Raw genomic sequence first — 16,686 nt, forward strand, 5'->3', positions numbered from 1 at the left:
CCTGGTTTGCTTAGCCACAGCTAAAAGAGTCAGTGAGATTCACGCCTTCAGCAGGAACATCGGATTTTCATCTGAAACGGCTACATGTTCTTTACAACTTGGTTTTCTAGCCAAAAACGAGCTACCTTCTCGTCCTTGGCCGAAATCGTTCGATATTCCAAGCCTATCAAATATGGTTGGAAATGAACTAGAAAGAGTCTTATGCCCTGTTAGAGCTCTTAAGTTCTATTTAAAACGAACTAAACCTTTACGAGGACAGTCAGAAGCTTTATGGTGTTCTGTTAAGAAACCATCTTTGCCTCGTCCTTGGCCGAAATCGTTCGATATTCCAAGCCTATCAAATATGGTTGGAAATGAACTAGAAAGAGTCTTATGCCCTGTTAGAGCTCTTAAGTTCTATTTAAAACGAACTAAACCTTTACGAGGACAGTCAGAAGCTTTATGGTGTTCTGTTAAGAAACCATCTTTGCCTATGTCAAAGAATGCCTTATCCTTTTTTATCAGACTGTTAATACGAGAAGCTCATTCCCATCTGAGTGAGGAAGACCAAGCTTTGCTGAAGGTAAGGACACATGAAGTTAGAGCTGTCGCAACTTCAGTGGCCTTTAAACAAAATAGATCTCTGCGAAGTATAATGGACGCAACCTATTGGAAAAGCAAGTCAGTGTTCGCGTCTTTTTATCTTAAAGATGTCCAGTCTCTTTACGAGAACTGCTACACCCTGGGACCATTCGTAGCAGCGAGTGCAGTAGTGGGTGAGGGCTCAACCACTACATTCCCCTAATTCCATAACCTTTTTAATCTTTCTCTTGAAATGTTTTTATTGTTGTTTTGGGGTTGTCCGGAAGGCTAAGAAGCCTTTCGCATCCTGGTTGATTTGGCGGGTGGTCAAATTCTTTTCTTGAGAAGCGCCTAGATTAGAGGTTTTGATGAGGTCCTGTAGTATGGGTTGCAACCCTTGATACTTCAGCTCCTAGGGGTCGCTCAGCATCCTAAGAGGATCGCGAGGCTCCGTAAGGAAGACGTACTTAAAAAGGCAGAGTAATTGTTCAAGTCGACTTCCTTACCAGGTACTTATTTATTTTATGTTTGTTATTTTGATAACTGCTAAAATGAAATAAAAAATCCTTAGCTCATAATAATGTAAACGAGAAAGGTCCTTCCTTATACCTTTCCTAATATAAATCTTCCAAATATACTAGAGAAAGATAAAAGCATGGAATGCAGAGGTTACAACCCTCGCGCGAACACCTTGTAGGTGTCGTGTATTAAACAAAGGCGTGTGTAAACCACTATTCACAGGTTGTCTTCCATTTAGATAATCCCTTCATCAATGGGGAGGGCCGTGACAGGCCCTAGATAACATGGTTGAACTCCCCAACGACACCTACCACGCGCGCCCTCTAGGACATCCTTCTGCAAGAACATATGGCTTGGCAAGGAAAAAAGAGGGGTGGGGTCCGTATCAGATAACCGGGAAGGGTTTCACCGGGCGTCACAGGCCTCTTCCCAGAAATAGATTTTTCCTTCGTCAAAATCCCTTTTCTGGGGCGGCCTGTGACGGCCGGTGAGAATGTACCAGAGAATGCCTTCCAAGCCCAATAAATTAATAACATAATAAGGAGAAAACAAACACCATGTAAGGCAATAATATAATACTGTAAGTAAACATAAATCATAAACTAGCCATAGGCATAGGGGATGTAATGCTAAAATAATATGAGGACCAGGGATCACCTGAGTGTCCCGTCGTGAAAGGTATCAACCTTACATGTCTAAGCATATCTAAACTTTACAGGAATGGTAATTACAATAACAGTTAAATCATAACAATTAAACATGGCAAAATAACTTAGGGCTAACGAACCACCCAGGAGAGTGGCGACGTGGTGTGAGAGGTGGTCAGGAGGGAGGAGAGAAGAGATGGAATAAAGAAATAATCAGAGATTAATGGGGGGAGATAAGACTCCCCGCTGCAACCGTAGGGTATTTAAGGGCCTGTAAGTTCTTTAGATAGTGGCGTTTGAAAACCATAGGAGATTTCCAACCCGTGTATTTTTTAAGGTCATCAAAGTCCATGTTCTGGAAGTAATTGATAGAGGTAGCTATTGACCGTATATCATGAGCATGGGGAAATGATTCCGGGTTAGCATGTTTAATGAAGTAGAGGATTTGTTGTCTGATACCTTGAATGGTCAAAGTACCACCTTGTTCCCTGATAAATAAGGGGCCAGACGAGCGGGTGGCAGATCTAGCTAAAAAGGTCCTGAGAGTAGTGACTGGACACAGCGAAGGATCCTGGGGAAGAGAGATGATCTTCCAAAGGGACCACCTATTTTGCGGGTCCTCATTTTTAGCTAGGAAAGCTCTGTCTGGGGTAAGCAGTACTTCGCCTGTAGGGAGGAAATCTATGTTTTCCGGGTTACGTGAGAGCGCTGCTAGTTCTGAGATTCTAGCACCTGAGGCCATAGCTGATAGAAATAACGTCTTCCTAAGCAGAGTGATATAAGAGCAGGACTCGTTGTCAGTGTCCGACGCGAGTTTGAGGACATTGTTCAGAGACCAAGAGACTTTTTGCGGCCGATCCAACGGCCGAAGCCTAGCACATGCTTTTGGAATAGATGAGAAATAGGAATCAGCTAGGTTAATGTTAAACCCAACCAGGAATATCTTCTTCAAAGCTGACTTGATGGTAGTTATAGTGCTAGCTGCCAAGCCCTTGTCAAATAAGAACCTAAAGAACGAGATGGCTAAATTCGGAGTCATACGAGTGTGGTCTGAATTCTTTAGGAAACCTGCTAATTTCTTAACAGCCGAATCATATTGACGAATTGTCGAGTCCCTTTTGTCCGCTTCGATGAAGAGAACGTTTTCCGGGTCAATGTTTGCGTCTTTATGAGCTGCAAACTTCATGAAGTCCACAAAGTTAGGGTTTTGGCTATCCTTGAGGAATCTGACACAGTCTGTGTTTGAATTACTTGGGTTAGTTTGGGGAATGGAATCCGGAAGGGTCGGAGTTTCAGCTCGAGGAGGAGAGGAAACCAACTGCTCTTTGGCCAGTGAGGTGCTACTAAGGCCACTGTCCCCCGGAAGGAGCGTAGTTTGTGCAATACTTTCATTAGAAGATTCACTGGTGGAAATAGGTAAATCTTCCTCCAATGGTTCCAATCCAGGGTTAATGCGTCTATGGCATAAGCCTGAGGGTCCATGTTTGGTGTCACATAACAAGGAAGTTTGTGATTCATCTGAGTTGCGAATAGATCTACCTGAAGGCCCGGAACCAGCCTGAGTATCCACCGGAATGAAATTATGTCCAGAGACCATTCTGATTCCAGTGGTTTCGTCCTGGATAGTGAGTCCGCTATCACATTCTGGACTCCCGCTAGGTGGGTTGCTGACAGGAACCAGTTCTTTTCTGCTGCCAAGGTGAAGATAGCGACCAGGATCTGATTCAGGTTGGGCGACTTGGATCCTCCTCTGTTGATGCAGTGTACTACGGCTGTGCTGTCTGACATTACTCTGATGTGGGTCGACCTCGGAGGAGAGAGCCTCTTCAGGGTCAAGAACACTGCCATGGCTTCGAGAACATTGATGTGGAAGTGTTTCATGGCGGGTGACCAAGAGCCCTGAAACATCTGACATTCGTAGTAACCCCCCCATCCACTCAGAGACGCGTCTGTATGAATTGTCACTTGTGGGGGTGGGAATTGAAGAGGAACCGATTTGGAAAGGTTCTTCGGTTCGGACCATGGCTGTAATCTCATTTTCAAGACAGAGGGGATTTTCGAGACCTTGTCTCTTAAAGGTACTGTGGCTCTCTTTCTCCAAACTCGATTGATGTCTTTGAGTTTGGCTTTCAATAGGCGATCTGTTACTGAAGCGAATTGAAGAAGGCCGAGGATTCTTTCTAAGGCTCTTCTGGACACCTGTCTGTGTTTTAGAAAATCCTTGACCTTGGAAGCTATTTCTCTTACCTTTTTGGGAGGTAGAACCAGCTTGTGCCGTGCAAGGTCCCACTGTATGCCTAACCATTCGAAGCGGTCTGATGGAAGTAGGCGGGGTTTTTGGAGATTGACCCGAAATCCCAGGTTGGCAAGAAAACGAAGTACTTTCTTCGTAGCTCTGTTGCACTCCAGGGCTGACCGAGCCCAATAAGCCAACCGTCCAGATAAGCAACGATCTGAATCCCTTGGTTCCTGAGTTGTTCTAGCACTGTCTCTCCCAGTTTCGTGAATATCCTGGGTGCAATGTTGAGGCCGAAGGGCATGACTTTGAATGCAAAGGCTTTCCTGCCTAGACGGAAACCTAGGTAAGGAGAGAAGTTTCGAGCTATTGGTACGTGATAATAGGCGTCGGTAAGATCGATAGAGGTGGTGACGGCCCCACGGGGAAGCAGGGTACGTACCTGAGAGATGGTCAACATCCGGAACTTGTCGCAGAGGATGTAAGAATTTAGCTTTGACAAGTCCAGGACCACTCTCAATGCCGACGAGCCTTTCTTCGGAACTGTGAACAGGCGGCCTTGGAACTTCAGCGATCGAACCCGTTTGATTGCTTTTTTCTGTAGTAACTCGGTGGTGTACTCTCTCAGAATGGTTGTGGGTCTCTGGAAGGAGGTCACTGGTGGAGGAGGAGAACCTTGTGACCATTTCCACCCCAAGCCTTTGGAGACTATGCTGTGAGCCCACGGACTGAAGGTCCAACGGTCTCGAAAGTGGTAAAGTCTCCCCCCTACCAGAACTATATCATTGCGAGGGAGTGAATCTAGGTTCTTTCCCTCCTCGAGAACCCCTTGTCCTAGGTCCGCCTCGTTGACGGAACTGTCCTCTAGCCCTGTAGCTACCTCTCTGGTGTCCACGAAAGGGACCTGAGGGTCCGTAGCTAGGGTTGTATGCGGGTGAGGGCATCCAAACGGGGTTGGGTTGGGTACCTGGGGGAGCAGTGAGGTAGACCACCTGTTGAGGGTGTTTCGGCTGTAGAGGAGACGAAGCAGTGGGAGACTGTGAAGACGAGTGGGCAATCGGCGATTGTTGGTAGTGACCTCGGCTCGTCTTGTAAGGGGCAAACCTCTGTTTCTTCCTGAAGAAGGTTTGTTTTTGACCTTCAACCCTCTTTTTGGCAGTGAGGCCCCACCTCACTTGCAAATTTTGATTTGCTCTCGCAGCGTCTTGTAGTACCTTGTTCACCTCCTCCTGAGGAAAAAGGTTCTTACCCCAGCAGGGGGAAGCTATCAGCCTATTCGGTTCATGCCTGATCGTGGCCTCAGAAAGAACGTGCTTCCTGCAACTAACCCGAGCCGAACAAAACTCGTGTAAGTCGATTTGGAAGGACAGAGACAGGTTCTTTGTGAATACCCGGAACATGGTCTCGGTCGGATAAAGTGAGGTTAGGGACTCCACGGAGGTAATGGAGTGGAGAGACCTAGCCAACCTATTCCGTGCCTCAAACTCAGTCTTGAGAAGAATATCTGGTAATTTAGGAAGCTTCTCAGAGAACAGAGTAGAGGCACAGTCTGGGTCTAACTTCCCTACTGTGAAAGTAGCGGGGGCATCATCCCAGATAGTAACGGTACTCGGAATGAGCATGGAGGTGGGATCGGTCTCTTTAAGAGCCGGCATGGCAGAACCTTCTTTGATAGCCTGAAAAGTAAGAGCTGCCACTTTATCTGTAATAGGCAAGGTAATACCTGGAGAAGCTGTAAATATGGTGTAGGCTCCTTTGTGTGGGGTGAGCTTGGAATTAGTGCAACCCCAGTCTGACAACGTCCTGGCCCAGAAAGCTTGGGCCTGCTCTTTAGGGAATATTACCGTTTCCTTCGGTACCTTGTCTAACCTAACCAAGGCATGTTCTTTCAATCGGACGAAGCCGTTGAATGGGAATTCTAGTCCCGGAGGGTAAAATTCTAAGTCCTCTAGAGGACGGGTGCCTATGCCCTCTAGAGTTATGGCACCATCAATATATGGAGCATGTAAGGCAAACCTCCAAGGGTTGTTTTTCTCGAAGGGAGGTAACTTCGATGCGTCCGGGGCTGAAGGAGGGGGCATCTGAGTTCCGGAACGGATGAGACTTGCCACCATATCTTTGAGCTCCGTCATAGCTCCTCGGTCTGCCCTAGACTGTTGAAGATATTGTTGTATCTGTTCTTTCACAATATCTCTGACCATGGCGGCGGATAAAGGGGGCTCCCGAGCCTGATCCTCTAACGAAGCCCTGGACTTAGTAGACTTTGACTTCTTAGGAGTCACGGTTTTAGGTATAGCAATATGAACATCAGGATCCTTTGAGGGTCCCGGAACCGGTGACACTGATAATGGCAAAACTGAAGGCTTAAAGGTACGTAGTGGCTTCACCTTGGGTCGTACAGGAACGGAGGGACCTCGAGGAGAAGCCGTAGGTTTATCAAAGCCGTGAAAGGAAGTAGTAGAGGAAGGAGTGTGGGGTGAAAGGGGGTCCACCAACTCAACACCACCTACCTGCTCATCCATGGGTTCCTCGTCCAGACCTAGGTAGGGCTCGGCCTCCGTCACTAAAACCTCTTCCTCAGTTAGAATGGTTGCTCTAACCACTTCAATTAACGGGGCCGCTGTCTCCGGTGGAACTGCTGCAGTAGTAGAGCCTGGGAATAGGCGAGAAGCCATGTCTCCATCAAGGAGATAGGGTGCGCCAGCAGGCGCATTCCTCCCAAACCCTGACACCCAAGGCCGGAGAGTAGCTCTCGCCTCCCTGAGAGATTCATCATCAGCCTGAAAGAGGAGAGAGGGAATTAATGATGAAGCCAAAACTGAAGTCAATATATAAAGAGCAATTAATTCTTCGCAAAGGATATTAACAGGGACACTAGAACCAACTTACCTCCTCGCTCAGGAGTAGGGCTGACAGCTCATAGCAGAGCATGCATGCCTCCGGAAACCATATCGTATAGGGGGCTTGTCCCGGTTCCCGAGAGAAGGATATGGCGCAATGGGCATGGGCCCGGCATAGATCATGGCCCATGGGATCAGTAAAGGCAGCGGAGCAGCCCCTGGCAGTGCAGCGGACTTTCTGTAAAAAGAAAGAAGACATAAGTCTGGATGTTCCTTGAGATTCTTGTCATTGACTTATGAATCAGAAACACTTAAATCTTAATTAATGTGTGAGTATGGTAGTAGCTAACACCTTAATAAAATAAGAAATTATAATAGAAACCAGTAACCACGTAGCATGAATCTCTAAACTTCATCGGTATCACACTGTTAACTCCGGTTCTGGACTCCTGCTTGATCTCTGTTTTTACCGGAGGTCCGGTAGCAAAGGCCCGTCATCGTGATATCGTGACCGTCTCCGGTACGATAACATTATCCTCAATGAATGAGTTATCTCCAGTGAAGCCGGAGATACGATGAAAACGGGGGCCTTAGCGGTGTAATTGTGATCAAACATGACAAAGGTTCGTGTGTAAAAGGCTTCAGCCGGAGTCCGAGTGCCGGATTTCACCGTTGCACTCCAAAAATCTGCTCCGGAACGATAACTAGTTCTCACCCAATGAGTATCCATTATAGCGGAGCATAACTCAAGGCGGAGCTAAGCATAACTCAAGGCGGAGCTAAGCATAACTCAAGGCGGAGCTAAGGGTGTCGGTATAAAACGACCCCAATTAATGACTCACCGGCCATCACAGGCCGCCCCAGAAATTTATTTTATTATAAAAATAACATTTTTATTCTTTTGTCAGGTAATCAAAACAAAAGCTCCTATGTTATTTATTTTGCAAACAAAGTTTGAGAAATGATTATGTACACAAATTCTAAATCTTTGTAAAGAATTTTGCTTTAGAAATTGTCCCATATTTTTAGATGTTCCGGATTATGGACAAGAATAATGATGGCTTCATAACAGTCAAAGAGTTTTGGGATGTGATGGTTGTGTTTGCTAAGGGAACCCGAAGTGAAAAAGCAGAGCTCCTCTTCAATCTTTGTGATGTATCTCAGACTGGTTCCATCTCTTCAGAAGACTTTACACGTATTCTTGAGTAAGTTTTTCTTATGGAAGGGTACAATCTTATGCAAAATTCTATTGATTACGTTAACTTTTTTCCTTAGTTGTCGAATGTAAATTTAAATTATCGGTCTAAAATCAAATTAAGTTAAAAGAAGATTCATTGTTTCTGCTTGGAGGGAGAATCTCTCTCCATTAGAACTTTTGGTAAAATATCGGAAGTTTTCTCTCTTGAATGACGTTCATTATTACTAGCTGAATTACTTATCTAGAGAATACTCCTTTTTCCTTTTTTTTATAAATGGCATAATCATTGTCGATAAACAGATTTGCTGTTTGCCTTGCCAAGTCAGTATCTGTTAAGTGTTTCTACAAAATTTTGCAGTTTCCCACATTACTAACATCCTAATTTTTTTAGAAGCAAGGGTTTGTCTGTGTCTCCCCCTCCTGAATTTAGGTATATATATATATATAAATATATATATATATATATATATATATATATATATATATATATATATATATATATATATATATATATATATTTATATATGTATCTCACCATTGCATGATGATAGAATTTAAACATATTGATGACTGCAATAGTGGTAGATGGTCATTTTTATATTTAGGTATTCAGTTGATAATTACAATTTTTATTCCAGGTCCACTCTGTGTAGCGAGAGGAGTAGGGAAGATTTTGAACATGTGATTAAGAATGTTCTAAGCACTATTGGTCTTGGTAATGGTCAGTCAATAAACTTTGAACAATTCAAGGATGTTTTTGGTCAGGACAGTCGTGTCTTTGAAAATATTTGGATCAACTTTGAAAGAGGAAAATTGGTAAATAAGCCATCAACCTTCAGCCTGTGCGAATCCCAGTCTCCAGTCAGAAAATCCATAAAAAAAAGTCTTAGTAGTAAGGATTTTGCTCAACAGGAAAAGGAAGAAAATGCTTCACTTAACCCAATAATTGAGAAGTTTCAAGGTTTCTCCAACCAACTCCGTAGCAAAGAGCAGTACTATTTTTGGCAATTTCTCTATACATTGGTTATGATTTTGGTCTTCATGGAAAGAGCATATTACTATTTGTAAGTACTGTATGTTTTATTTAGTAATTTAACTTCATCTTGAAAGAAGCAAATTTTTAGGAAGATTCTTTTCTTTAGCTTTTATTTTCATTAACGTAAGTTCAATAATGCCTGTAATTTATGAAAACATATATGCTGTTCAGTTATATCAGTTCTTTTTATGATATTTATAGCACTGAAACACTTATATAAAAAATCGAAATTTATATAAGTTACAGGGATAGCTTATAAAATTGATTTCTGGGTCGACCTGTGGCGCCCGGTGAAAAGTCCTTCTTGTATATCTTTTCTGATAAAACCTTCCAATTATACCAGAGAAAGATAAAAGCATGGAATGCTGAGGTTACAACCCTCGCGCGAGCACCTTTTGGGTGTCGTGTATAAAGCAAAGGCGCGTGAAATCCACTATTCACAGGTTGTCTTCCATTTAGTTAATTCCTTCGTCAAAGGGATGGGCCGATACAAAGGCCCTAGCTAAACCCCCATCGCCACACCACCCACGCCACGACGCGAGCGCCATCTGAACTTCATCCTTCTTTTTGGAATCGAAAGTGTTGAATTGTTTTGTTGTGCTCTCGGTCTTTTTTATCAATCGTGGGTTTATTTTGTCATGTCCGAAGCTCCATCTTCACACATTCCAATGTTAAGTACCATAGTTTGTTTTGACAGTCTTTTATTGTACCGGGCTTTTGTTTTATATCCAGTTTAGTCTGTTTTATTATTCCCGTCTGGCCTTTCATGGCGGCCATTGTTTGTTCACTTGTTTGGGAATTCATCTTTGTCTGCCCGTTTAGTACTCTGTCACTTAGGTTCTTGGTTAAGTCCCTGGCCTTATGCCTTTAGAACCGTTATTATTTTTACCTCCGCCAAGCGGCGGAGGTTATGTTTTCGGTTCGGTTTGTTTGTTTGTTTGTTTGTTTGTTTGTTTGTTTGTTTCTCTGTTTGTCTGTCTGTCTGTGGACAACGTAGAGGCCACATTTCTACACGGAATCACTTCAAACTTGGCCAAGTAGTTCCCCAATGTGTATGGAAGAACTGATTAAATTTTGGTCAAGGTCACCCCAAGGTCAAGGTCACAGGGGTCACTGGTGTCACTATGACATAAGTGGCCATATCAAGAGACAGAAATAAAGCACTGACTTTTGCATAAGCCAACAGGGAAGTCCTAGTCCAGGCGCAACCCATGGGTGATGTTCAAATTTATAAAGGTCAAAGGTCAAGGTCATATTGGTGCATTATATCAATGTCATATTAAGTATCAGTGGCAAATGAACAAAGATCACTTGAAGGTCAAAAGTCAAGCAGGTCACTTGAAGGTCAAGGTCACGTGAAGGTCAAGGTCACGTGAAGGTCAAGGTTACTTGAAAGTCGAAGTCACATCAATTCATGATTCTAGGACATATGGCGCTCTAGGTCACCTTGGCGGAGGTATGTCCTCTACGAGGACCATGTCCGCGTTCAGGACTTGCTCACTTGTTATATTTTTTTTGTGTTTTTATGCTCATGGTACTTTTTGCTAGTAAGTCCAGCCTACGAACGAGATAGCGTTTTAGCTTTGTATTTGTTTAGTACCCGCCCCTCCGAGGCGTTCGTCACTCGACTGTGCTATTTATTTTAAGTTTTAGCAGTTGCTATTCTTCGTTCGTAGTGTTTTATGGATGTACAGGTTTATTTTATACGTTTATAATAGTGTTGTGTGTTTTTTAGTCCTGTTTTTTTGTGTTTAAGAGAGCGAGAGCTTGGGGTCCCGTTTTCTGTTCGCAGTCACGAGTTACCCCTTTCTCTCGTTTTCTTTCTTAGCTCCGGTGGGGGAGCGGATTTCCCGTTTTCCGTTTTGTGCGTTCAACGGGTTCTCCCTCCCTCACCTCTCCCCCTCTGGGTGGATGATAACTTACGAGTTATTTATTTTTCGTGACTTTTCAATTGTTAGCGTTATTTTGGTCCGTGTTTCGTCCTCTCCCCGTTACGGCTCGGGAGTAGTTATGAACGTTTTCCACTCCGCCTTGAGTTCTACTCCGCCATGAGGGATTCTCAATAACTTTCGTTCTATTGTTATATTTATATTGTTTACTACATGGGACGGGCTTCATATTGTTTAGATACGACCCTCCGGTGGCCCTTACTCCGGTCTCAGGCCACGGCCATACCCACAATAGCCTTTGTTATTACAACTGTGTTTGTTATTCACAATAATTATTCAGGACCTTTCTTCTCCCTCCGGCCTCACCGGAGATCGTAAATACGCTTTAATATAATCTAAGCTTTAGACTTTAGCTGCGGCTTAGCTTTTTATCTTTCACAATTGAATTATTAGCCACAATTGAATTATTCAGGGCATCTCATTATCCTCAGGCGTCACCGGAGGTCGCCCATACACTTCACACTTATATTTGCCTTGCCTTTAGCTAAGGCTCCTTTATTCAGGACATTTCATTACGCTCCGGCCTCACCGGGGCTCCGGCTTCACCGGAGGACGCCCATACACTTCACACTTATATTTGCCTTGCCTTTAGCTAAGGCTGGTGTTTATATTTATTTTAAGGGCTTGTCACTGCTTCCCCAACCCTTGGAGGTCGGCGGATTGCTTTAAGTTAATTATCCTTATGTCATTAACAGACATTAGGTGCATTACAAATATACAGACAATTGAATATTAAAGTGCCAACAATGGTATGGGGCGGTATCAACTTAAAGTTAATATTCAGTTGTTTGGTCAATGCAATATGGGTGCTTAGGGAATTCAGTGAGTGCCGGAACTCTAAAATAATAGGTTTTTTATCCCCTTATCAGAGTTTCAAGAAACACCAGACTCATGTCTCCTTTCTTTTACAGAAGGCCCGTTGTACTGCTGAAGGATGCCCTGCCTCGTTCAGCGACCCCGTTGGGCATGACCTCTGCCGGTCTCATGCTCACTGCTCCATTCCCTTTATCCAAGAACCGGGACAGGCCCAATACCCAGTTTGGTTCCCGGATTTGTGCTCGCTCTGTTACGAGCTGTCGTCAGTTCTGCTGAATGATGATGTAAGTGGGTTTTCCCTTTGTTCCTTATTTCTCGTTGGCAGACACTAATATAGACATGAATATGATATACACAGTATATTTTGGAGGGCAAACTCCCTCCTCCATCACTAATCACTGCAAATCTTACAGGCCGATGATGTCTCTCTTCGTTCAGCAAGGGCTACTCTTCGTCCGTGGGTGTCGGGCTTTGGCAGGAATGCCCCGTCTGGCGCACCCTATCTCCTCGATGGGGACATGGCCTCCCGCCTCTTCCCAGGCTCGACTACTGCTGCAGTCTCCCCTGACCTTGCTGCCCCTTTAATTGAAGAAGTCAGGGCTACCATTTCCGTGGAGGACGAACCCCTCGTACCGATGGACATGGCGGGTCTGGATATAGACGTAGAACCCAGGGACGAGCAGGTAAGTGGTGCCGAGTTGGTGGAAACCCTTTTCTCTCCTACTCCCTCTCCTACCTCTTCCTTTCTAGGTTTTGATAACTCTAAGGCTTCTCCTTGGGATCCCTCTGCCTCCGTACGACCCAAGGTGAAGCCACTTCGAACTTATAAGACTTCAGCTTTGCCAGTATCAACGTCACCGATCCCCGGACCCTCGACAGCTCCTGATATTCATATTGCTCCTCGTAAAACCACTACTCCTAAGAAGTCTAAGTCTACCAAATCCAAGAAAAAACCAACGGGTGACTTTCAGGTACCCTGGGCTGATCTCCTCCCCATCCAACTGATCAAAGGATTGGTCAGGGATCAAGTTCAACATCACTCTGGTGCAATAACAGAGATTAAGGATATGATGGCTACTCTGATCCGCGCCGGAACTCAGTTTCCTCCCCCTTCTGCTCCAGACGCATCGAAGCTGCCGCCCTTCTATAAAAACAATCCTTGGCGGTTTGCCTTGCATGCTCCATTCGTAGATGGTTCCCTAACTCTGGAGGGCATGGGCACCCGCCCTCTAGAGGACCTGGAGTTCTATCCCCTGGGCCTAGCATTCCCGTTCAATGGTTTTGTACGGTTAAAGGAACATGCATTGGTCCGTATGGACAAGGTACCGAAGGAAACGGTCATATTTCCAAAAGAGCAGGCCCAGGCTATCTGGGCCAGAACACTATCAGAGTGGGGGTGTATTAACTCCAAGCTCACCCCACACAAAGGTTCCTACACTATTTTTACGACAGCGGCCTCCATCTCTTTGCCGCTCATAGACAAAGTCACAGAGCTGACTATACAGGCCATCAAGGAAGGCTCTTCCATGCCGGCTATCAAGGAGACGGACCCCACCTCTTTGCTTATTCCGGGGACCTCGGCAGCCTGGGATGCTGCGGCTTCTACCTTCACGGTGGGGAAACTAGACCCGGACTGTGCCTTCACTCTTTTCTCTGAGAAGCTTCCCAGATTAATAGAGAGTCTTCTCAAAACTGAGTTCGAGACCCGTACTAGACTTGCTAGGTCCCTCCAATCCATCACCTCCATGGAGTCCCTAGCATCTCTTTACCCAGAGGAAACGCTGTTCAGAGTCGCCACAAAGAACCAGCTGCTATCCTACCAAATAGACCTCCATGACTTCTGGTCAGCTCGGGTTAGTTGCAGGAAGTTCGTTCTGTCGGAGGCCACCATCAGGCATGAGCTGAACAGACTGATAGCGTCCTCCTGCTGGGGTAAGACCCTCTTCCCTCAGACCGAGGTGGATAAGGTTCTTCAGGACGCAGCGAGGGCAAACCAGAATTTGCAGGTAAGGTGGGGTCTCTCAGCCAAAAAGAGGTTCGAACCCCAGAGGCACACGTTCTTCAAGAAGAAGCAGAGGTTTAGTCCTTACAAGGCGGCCCGGGGTACCTCGTCCCCACAGCCTTCCGCGGTCTCGACTTCTCGACAACAGGCGCCTCCTCAGCAGGTAGTCTACCTCGCTGCTCCCCCTGGTACACAGCCCAACCCCTCTTGGATGCCCTCACCTGCATACAACCCTGCCTACGAATCCTCCGGTTCCTTTCGTGGATACCAAAGAGGGAGTTTCAGAGGTAGAGGACAGTTCCGCCAACGCGGCGGGCCTAGAGCAAGGGGTTCCCGTGGAGGGAGGGGCCCTAAGTTCACTCCCTCCCAATGATGTGATGCCAGTAGGAGGGAGACTTTATCACTTCCGGGACCATTGGACCTTCAGTCCATGGGCTCACAGCATAATATCAAGGGGCTTGGGTTGGAAATGGTCACAGGGATCCCCTCCTCCACCGGTGACCTTCTTCCAGAGACCCACTCCCATCCTGGAAGAGTACACCGCAGAGTTACTCAAGAAGAGAGCAATCAAGCGGGTTCGATCCCTGAAATTCCAAGGCCGCCTGTTTACAGTCCCGAAGAAAGACTCGTCGGCGTTGAGGGTAGTTCTGGACTTGTCGAAGCTCAACTCTTACATCCTTTGCGACAAGTTCCGTATGCTGACTATCTCTCAGGTACGGACCTTACTTCCCCGTGGGGCCGTCACCACCTCTATCGATCTTACCGACGCCTATTATCATGTCCCAGTAGCTCGAAACTTCTCTCCTTACCTAGGCTTCCGTCTCGGCAAGCGAGCCTTCGCATTCAAAGTCATGCCCTTCGGTCTCAGCATTGCCCCCAGGGTATTCACGAAACTGGGGGAGACGGTGCTCGAGCAACTCAGACACCAAGGGATACAAATCGTCGCCTATCTGGACGATTGGCTCATTTGGGCCCAGTCGCACCAGGAATGCAACAGAGCTACGTCGAAGGTACTCCATTTTCTCGCCAAACTGGGCTTCCAAGTCAACCTCCGGAAGTCCCGCCTACAACCATCAAGCCTCTTCGAATGGTTAGGCATCCGTTGGGACCTCTCAAAGCACAAGCTCTCCCTTCCTCCCAAGAAGGTGAGGGAGATAGCTTCCAAGGTCAGGAACTTTCTCAAACACAAACAGGTGTCCAGAAGAGCTTTAGAACGAATCCTTGGCCTACTCCAGTTTGCCTCACTGACCGATCTCCTATTAAAAGCCAAACTCAAAGACATCAATCGAGTTTGGAGAAAGAGGGCGACAATACCTTTAAGAGACAAGACCTCGAAGATCCCCTCTGTCTTGAAAATGAGACTACAACCATGGTCCGATCGGAGGAACCTCTCCAAGTCGGTTCCTCTACAGTTCCCCTCTCCACAAGTGACAATTCACACCGACGCGTCTCTGAGTGGTTGGGGGGGTTACTCCCAACATCAGATGCTTCAGGGCTCTTGGTCACCTGCCATGAGACAGTTCCATATCAATGTTCTCGAAGCCATGGCGGTGTTCTTGACCCTGAAGAGAATCTCCCCTCCGAGGTCGACCCACATCAGAGTAGTCTCAGACAGCACGGCCGTAGTCCACTGCCTCAACAGGGGGGGGTCCAAATCACCCAACCTGAATCAGATCCTGGTCACTATCTTCACCTTGGCAGCCGACAAAGACTGGTTCCTGTCAGCAACTCACCTAGCAGGAGTCCAGAATGTGATAGCAGACTCATTATCCAGGACGAGCCCACTGGAATCGGAGTGGTCCCTGGACATGCACTCCTTCCGGTGGATCCTCAGGCTGGTTCCAGGTCTCCAGGTAGATCTATTCGCGACCCGACTCAATCACAAACTCCCATGTTATGTGACTCCGAACCTGGACCCTCAGGCTTATGCCATGGACGCATTAACCCTAGATTGGAACCATTGGCAGAAGATCTACTTATTCCCTCCAGTGAATCTTCTACTGAAAGTCTTGCACAAACTGGAGTCTTATTTCTCATCTATTCCGAAAGCATGTGCTAGGCTTCGACCTTCGGTTCGTCCTCAAAAGGTCTCTTGGTCTCTAAATGATGTCCTCAAACTGGCCTCCGACATGGACAACGAATCCTGTTCTTATATCACTCTTCTTAGGAAGACTTTATTTCTAACAGCTTTAGCCTCAGGTTCCAGAATCTCAGAACTAGCAGCTCTCTCACGAAACTCAGAGAACATGGATTTCCTCCCTTCAGGTGAGGTACTTCTTTCACCAGACAGGGCGTTCCTAGCTAAGAACGAGGACCCCCAAAATAGGTGGTCCCCTTGGAAGATTATTCCTCTTCTCCAAGATACTTCTCTATGTCCGGTCACCACTCTCAGGGCCTTCTTAGCCAGGACTGCTACCCGATCGTCTGGCCCTTTGTTTATCAGAGAACAAGGAGGTACCATTTCCATACGTGGCATTAGGCAACAGATCCTATACTTCATTAAACAAGCCAATCCGGGATCATTTCCCCATGCTCATGATATCCGATCGATAGCTACCTCCATCAACTATTTCCAGAATATGGACTTTGATAACCTTAAGAAGTACACGGGTTGGAAATCTCCTATGGTCTTCAAACGCCACTATCTAAAGAACTTACAGGCTCTTAAATACCCAACGGTTGCAGCTGGGAGCCTTATCTCTCCCCATTGATCTTTTGTTCTTCCTTTCATCCATCTCTTCTCTTCTCCCTCCTACCCACCACTCGCACCACGACGCCGCTTCCTTGGTGGTTTGTTAGCCCTAAGTTTATTACATATTAGGTTAATATGATTGTAACTATTATTGTGTTCCGTTGTTATAAGGTTGGGATATTCTTAGCCA

The 16,686-nt window shown here is 45.9% G+C and overlaps 2 protein-coding genes across 4 annotated transcripts in view; one reads left to right on the plus strand and one right to left on the minus strand.

Moving 5' to 3' along the window:
• The window catches only part of LOC137634457 (dual oxidase-like), a 182,919-nt gene that overhangs the window by 103,472 nt on the left and 62,761 nt on the right, over positions 1-16,686 (plus strand). For all 3 annotated transcript variants that reach the window (XM_068366859.1, XM_068366860.1, XM_068366861.1), the window contains exons 21-22: positions 7,833-8,008; positions 8,640-9,065. In XM_068366859.1, coding sequence (XP_068222960.1) covers positions 7,833-8,008; positions 8,640-9,065 — 602 coding nt within the window. The remainder of the gene's footprint in view (positions 1-7,832; positions 8,009-8,639; positions 9,066-16,686) is intronic.
• On the minus strand, positions 4,187-7,628 carry LOC137634458 (uncharacterized). Its single transcript, XM_068366862.1, has 2 exons — positions 6,853-7,628; positions 4,187-6,743 (listed from the first exon to the last, which is right to left on the minus strand). The coding sequence occupies exons 1-2, from the start codon at positions 7,060-7,062 to the stop codon at positions 4,746-4,748; spliced, it is 2,208 nt and encodes a 735-aa protein (XP_068222963.1). The 5' UTR covers positions 7,063-7,628; the 3' UTR covers positions 4,187-4,745.

The sequence above is a fragment of the Palaemon carinicauda genome, chromosome 44 (genome assembly GCF_036898095.1).
Source record: "Palaemon carinicauda isolate YSFRI2023 chromosome 44, ASM3689809v2, whole genome shotgun sequence".
NCBI lineage: Eukaryota > Metazoa > Arthropoda > Malacostraca > Decapoda > Palaemonidae > Palaemon > Palaemon carinicauda.

What these genes read in the sequence shown, in the direction of transcription:
- LOC137634458 (XM_068366862.1), bottom strand. Translation starts at nt 7,062, where the DNA reads ATGTCTTCTTTCTTTTTACAGAAAGTCCGCTGCACTGCCAGGGGCTGC. An exon ending in CCCTACTCCTGAGCGAGGAG is followed by an intron (nt 6,744 to 6,852) that starts GTAAGTTGGTTC and finishes CTCCTCTTTCAG; the next exon opens with GCTGATGATGAATCTCTCAG.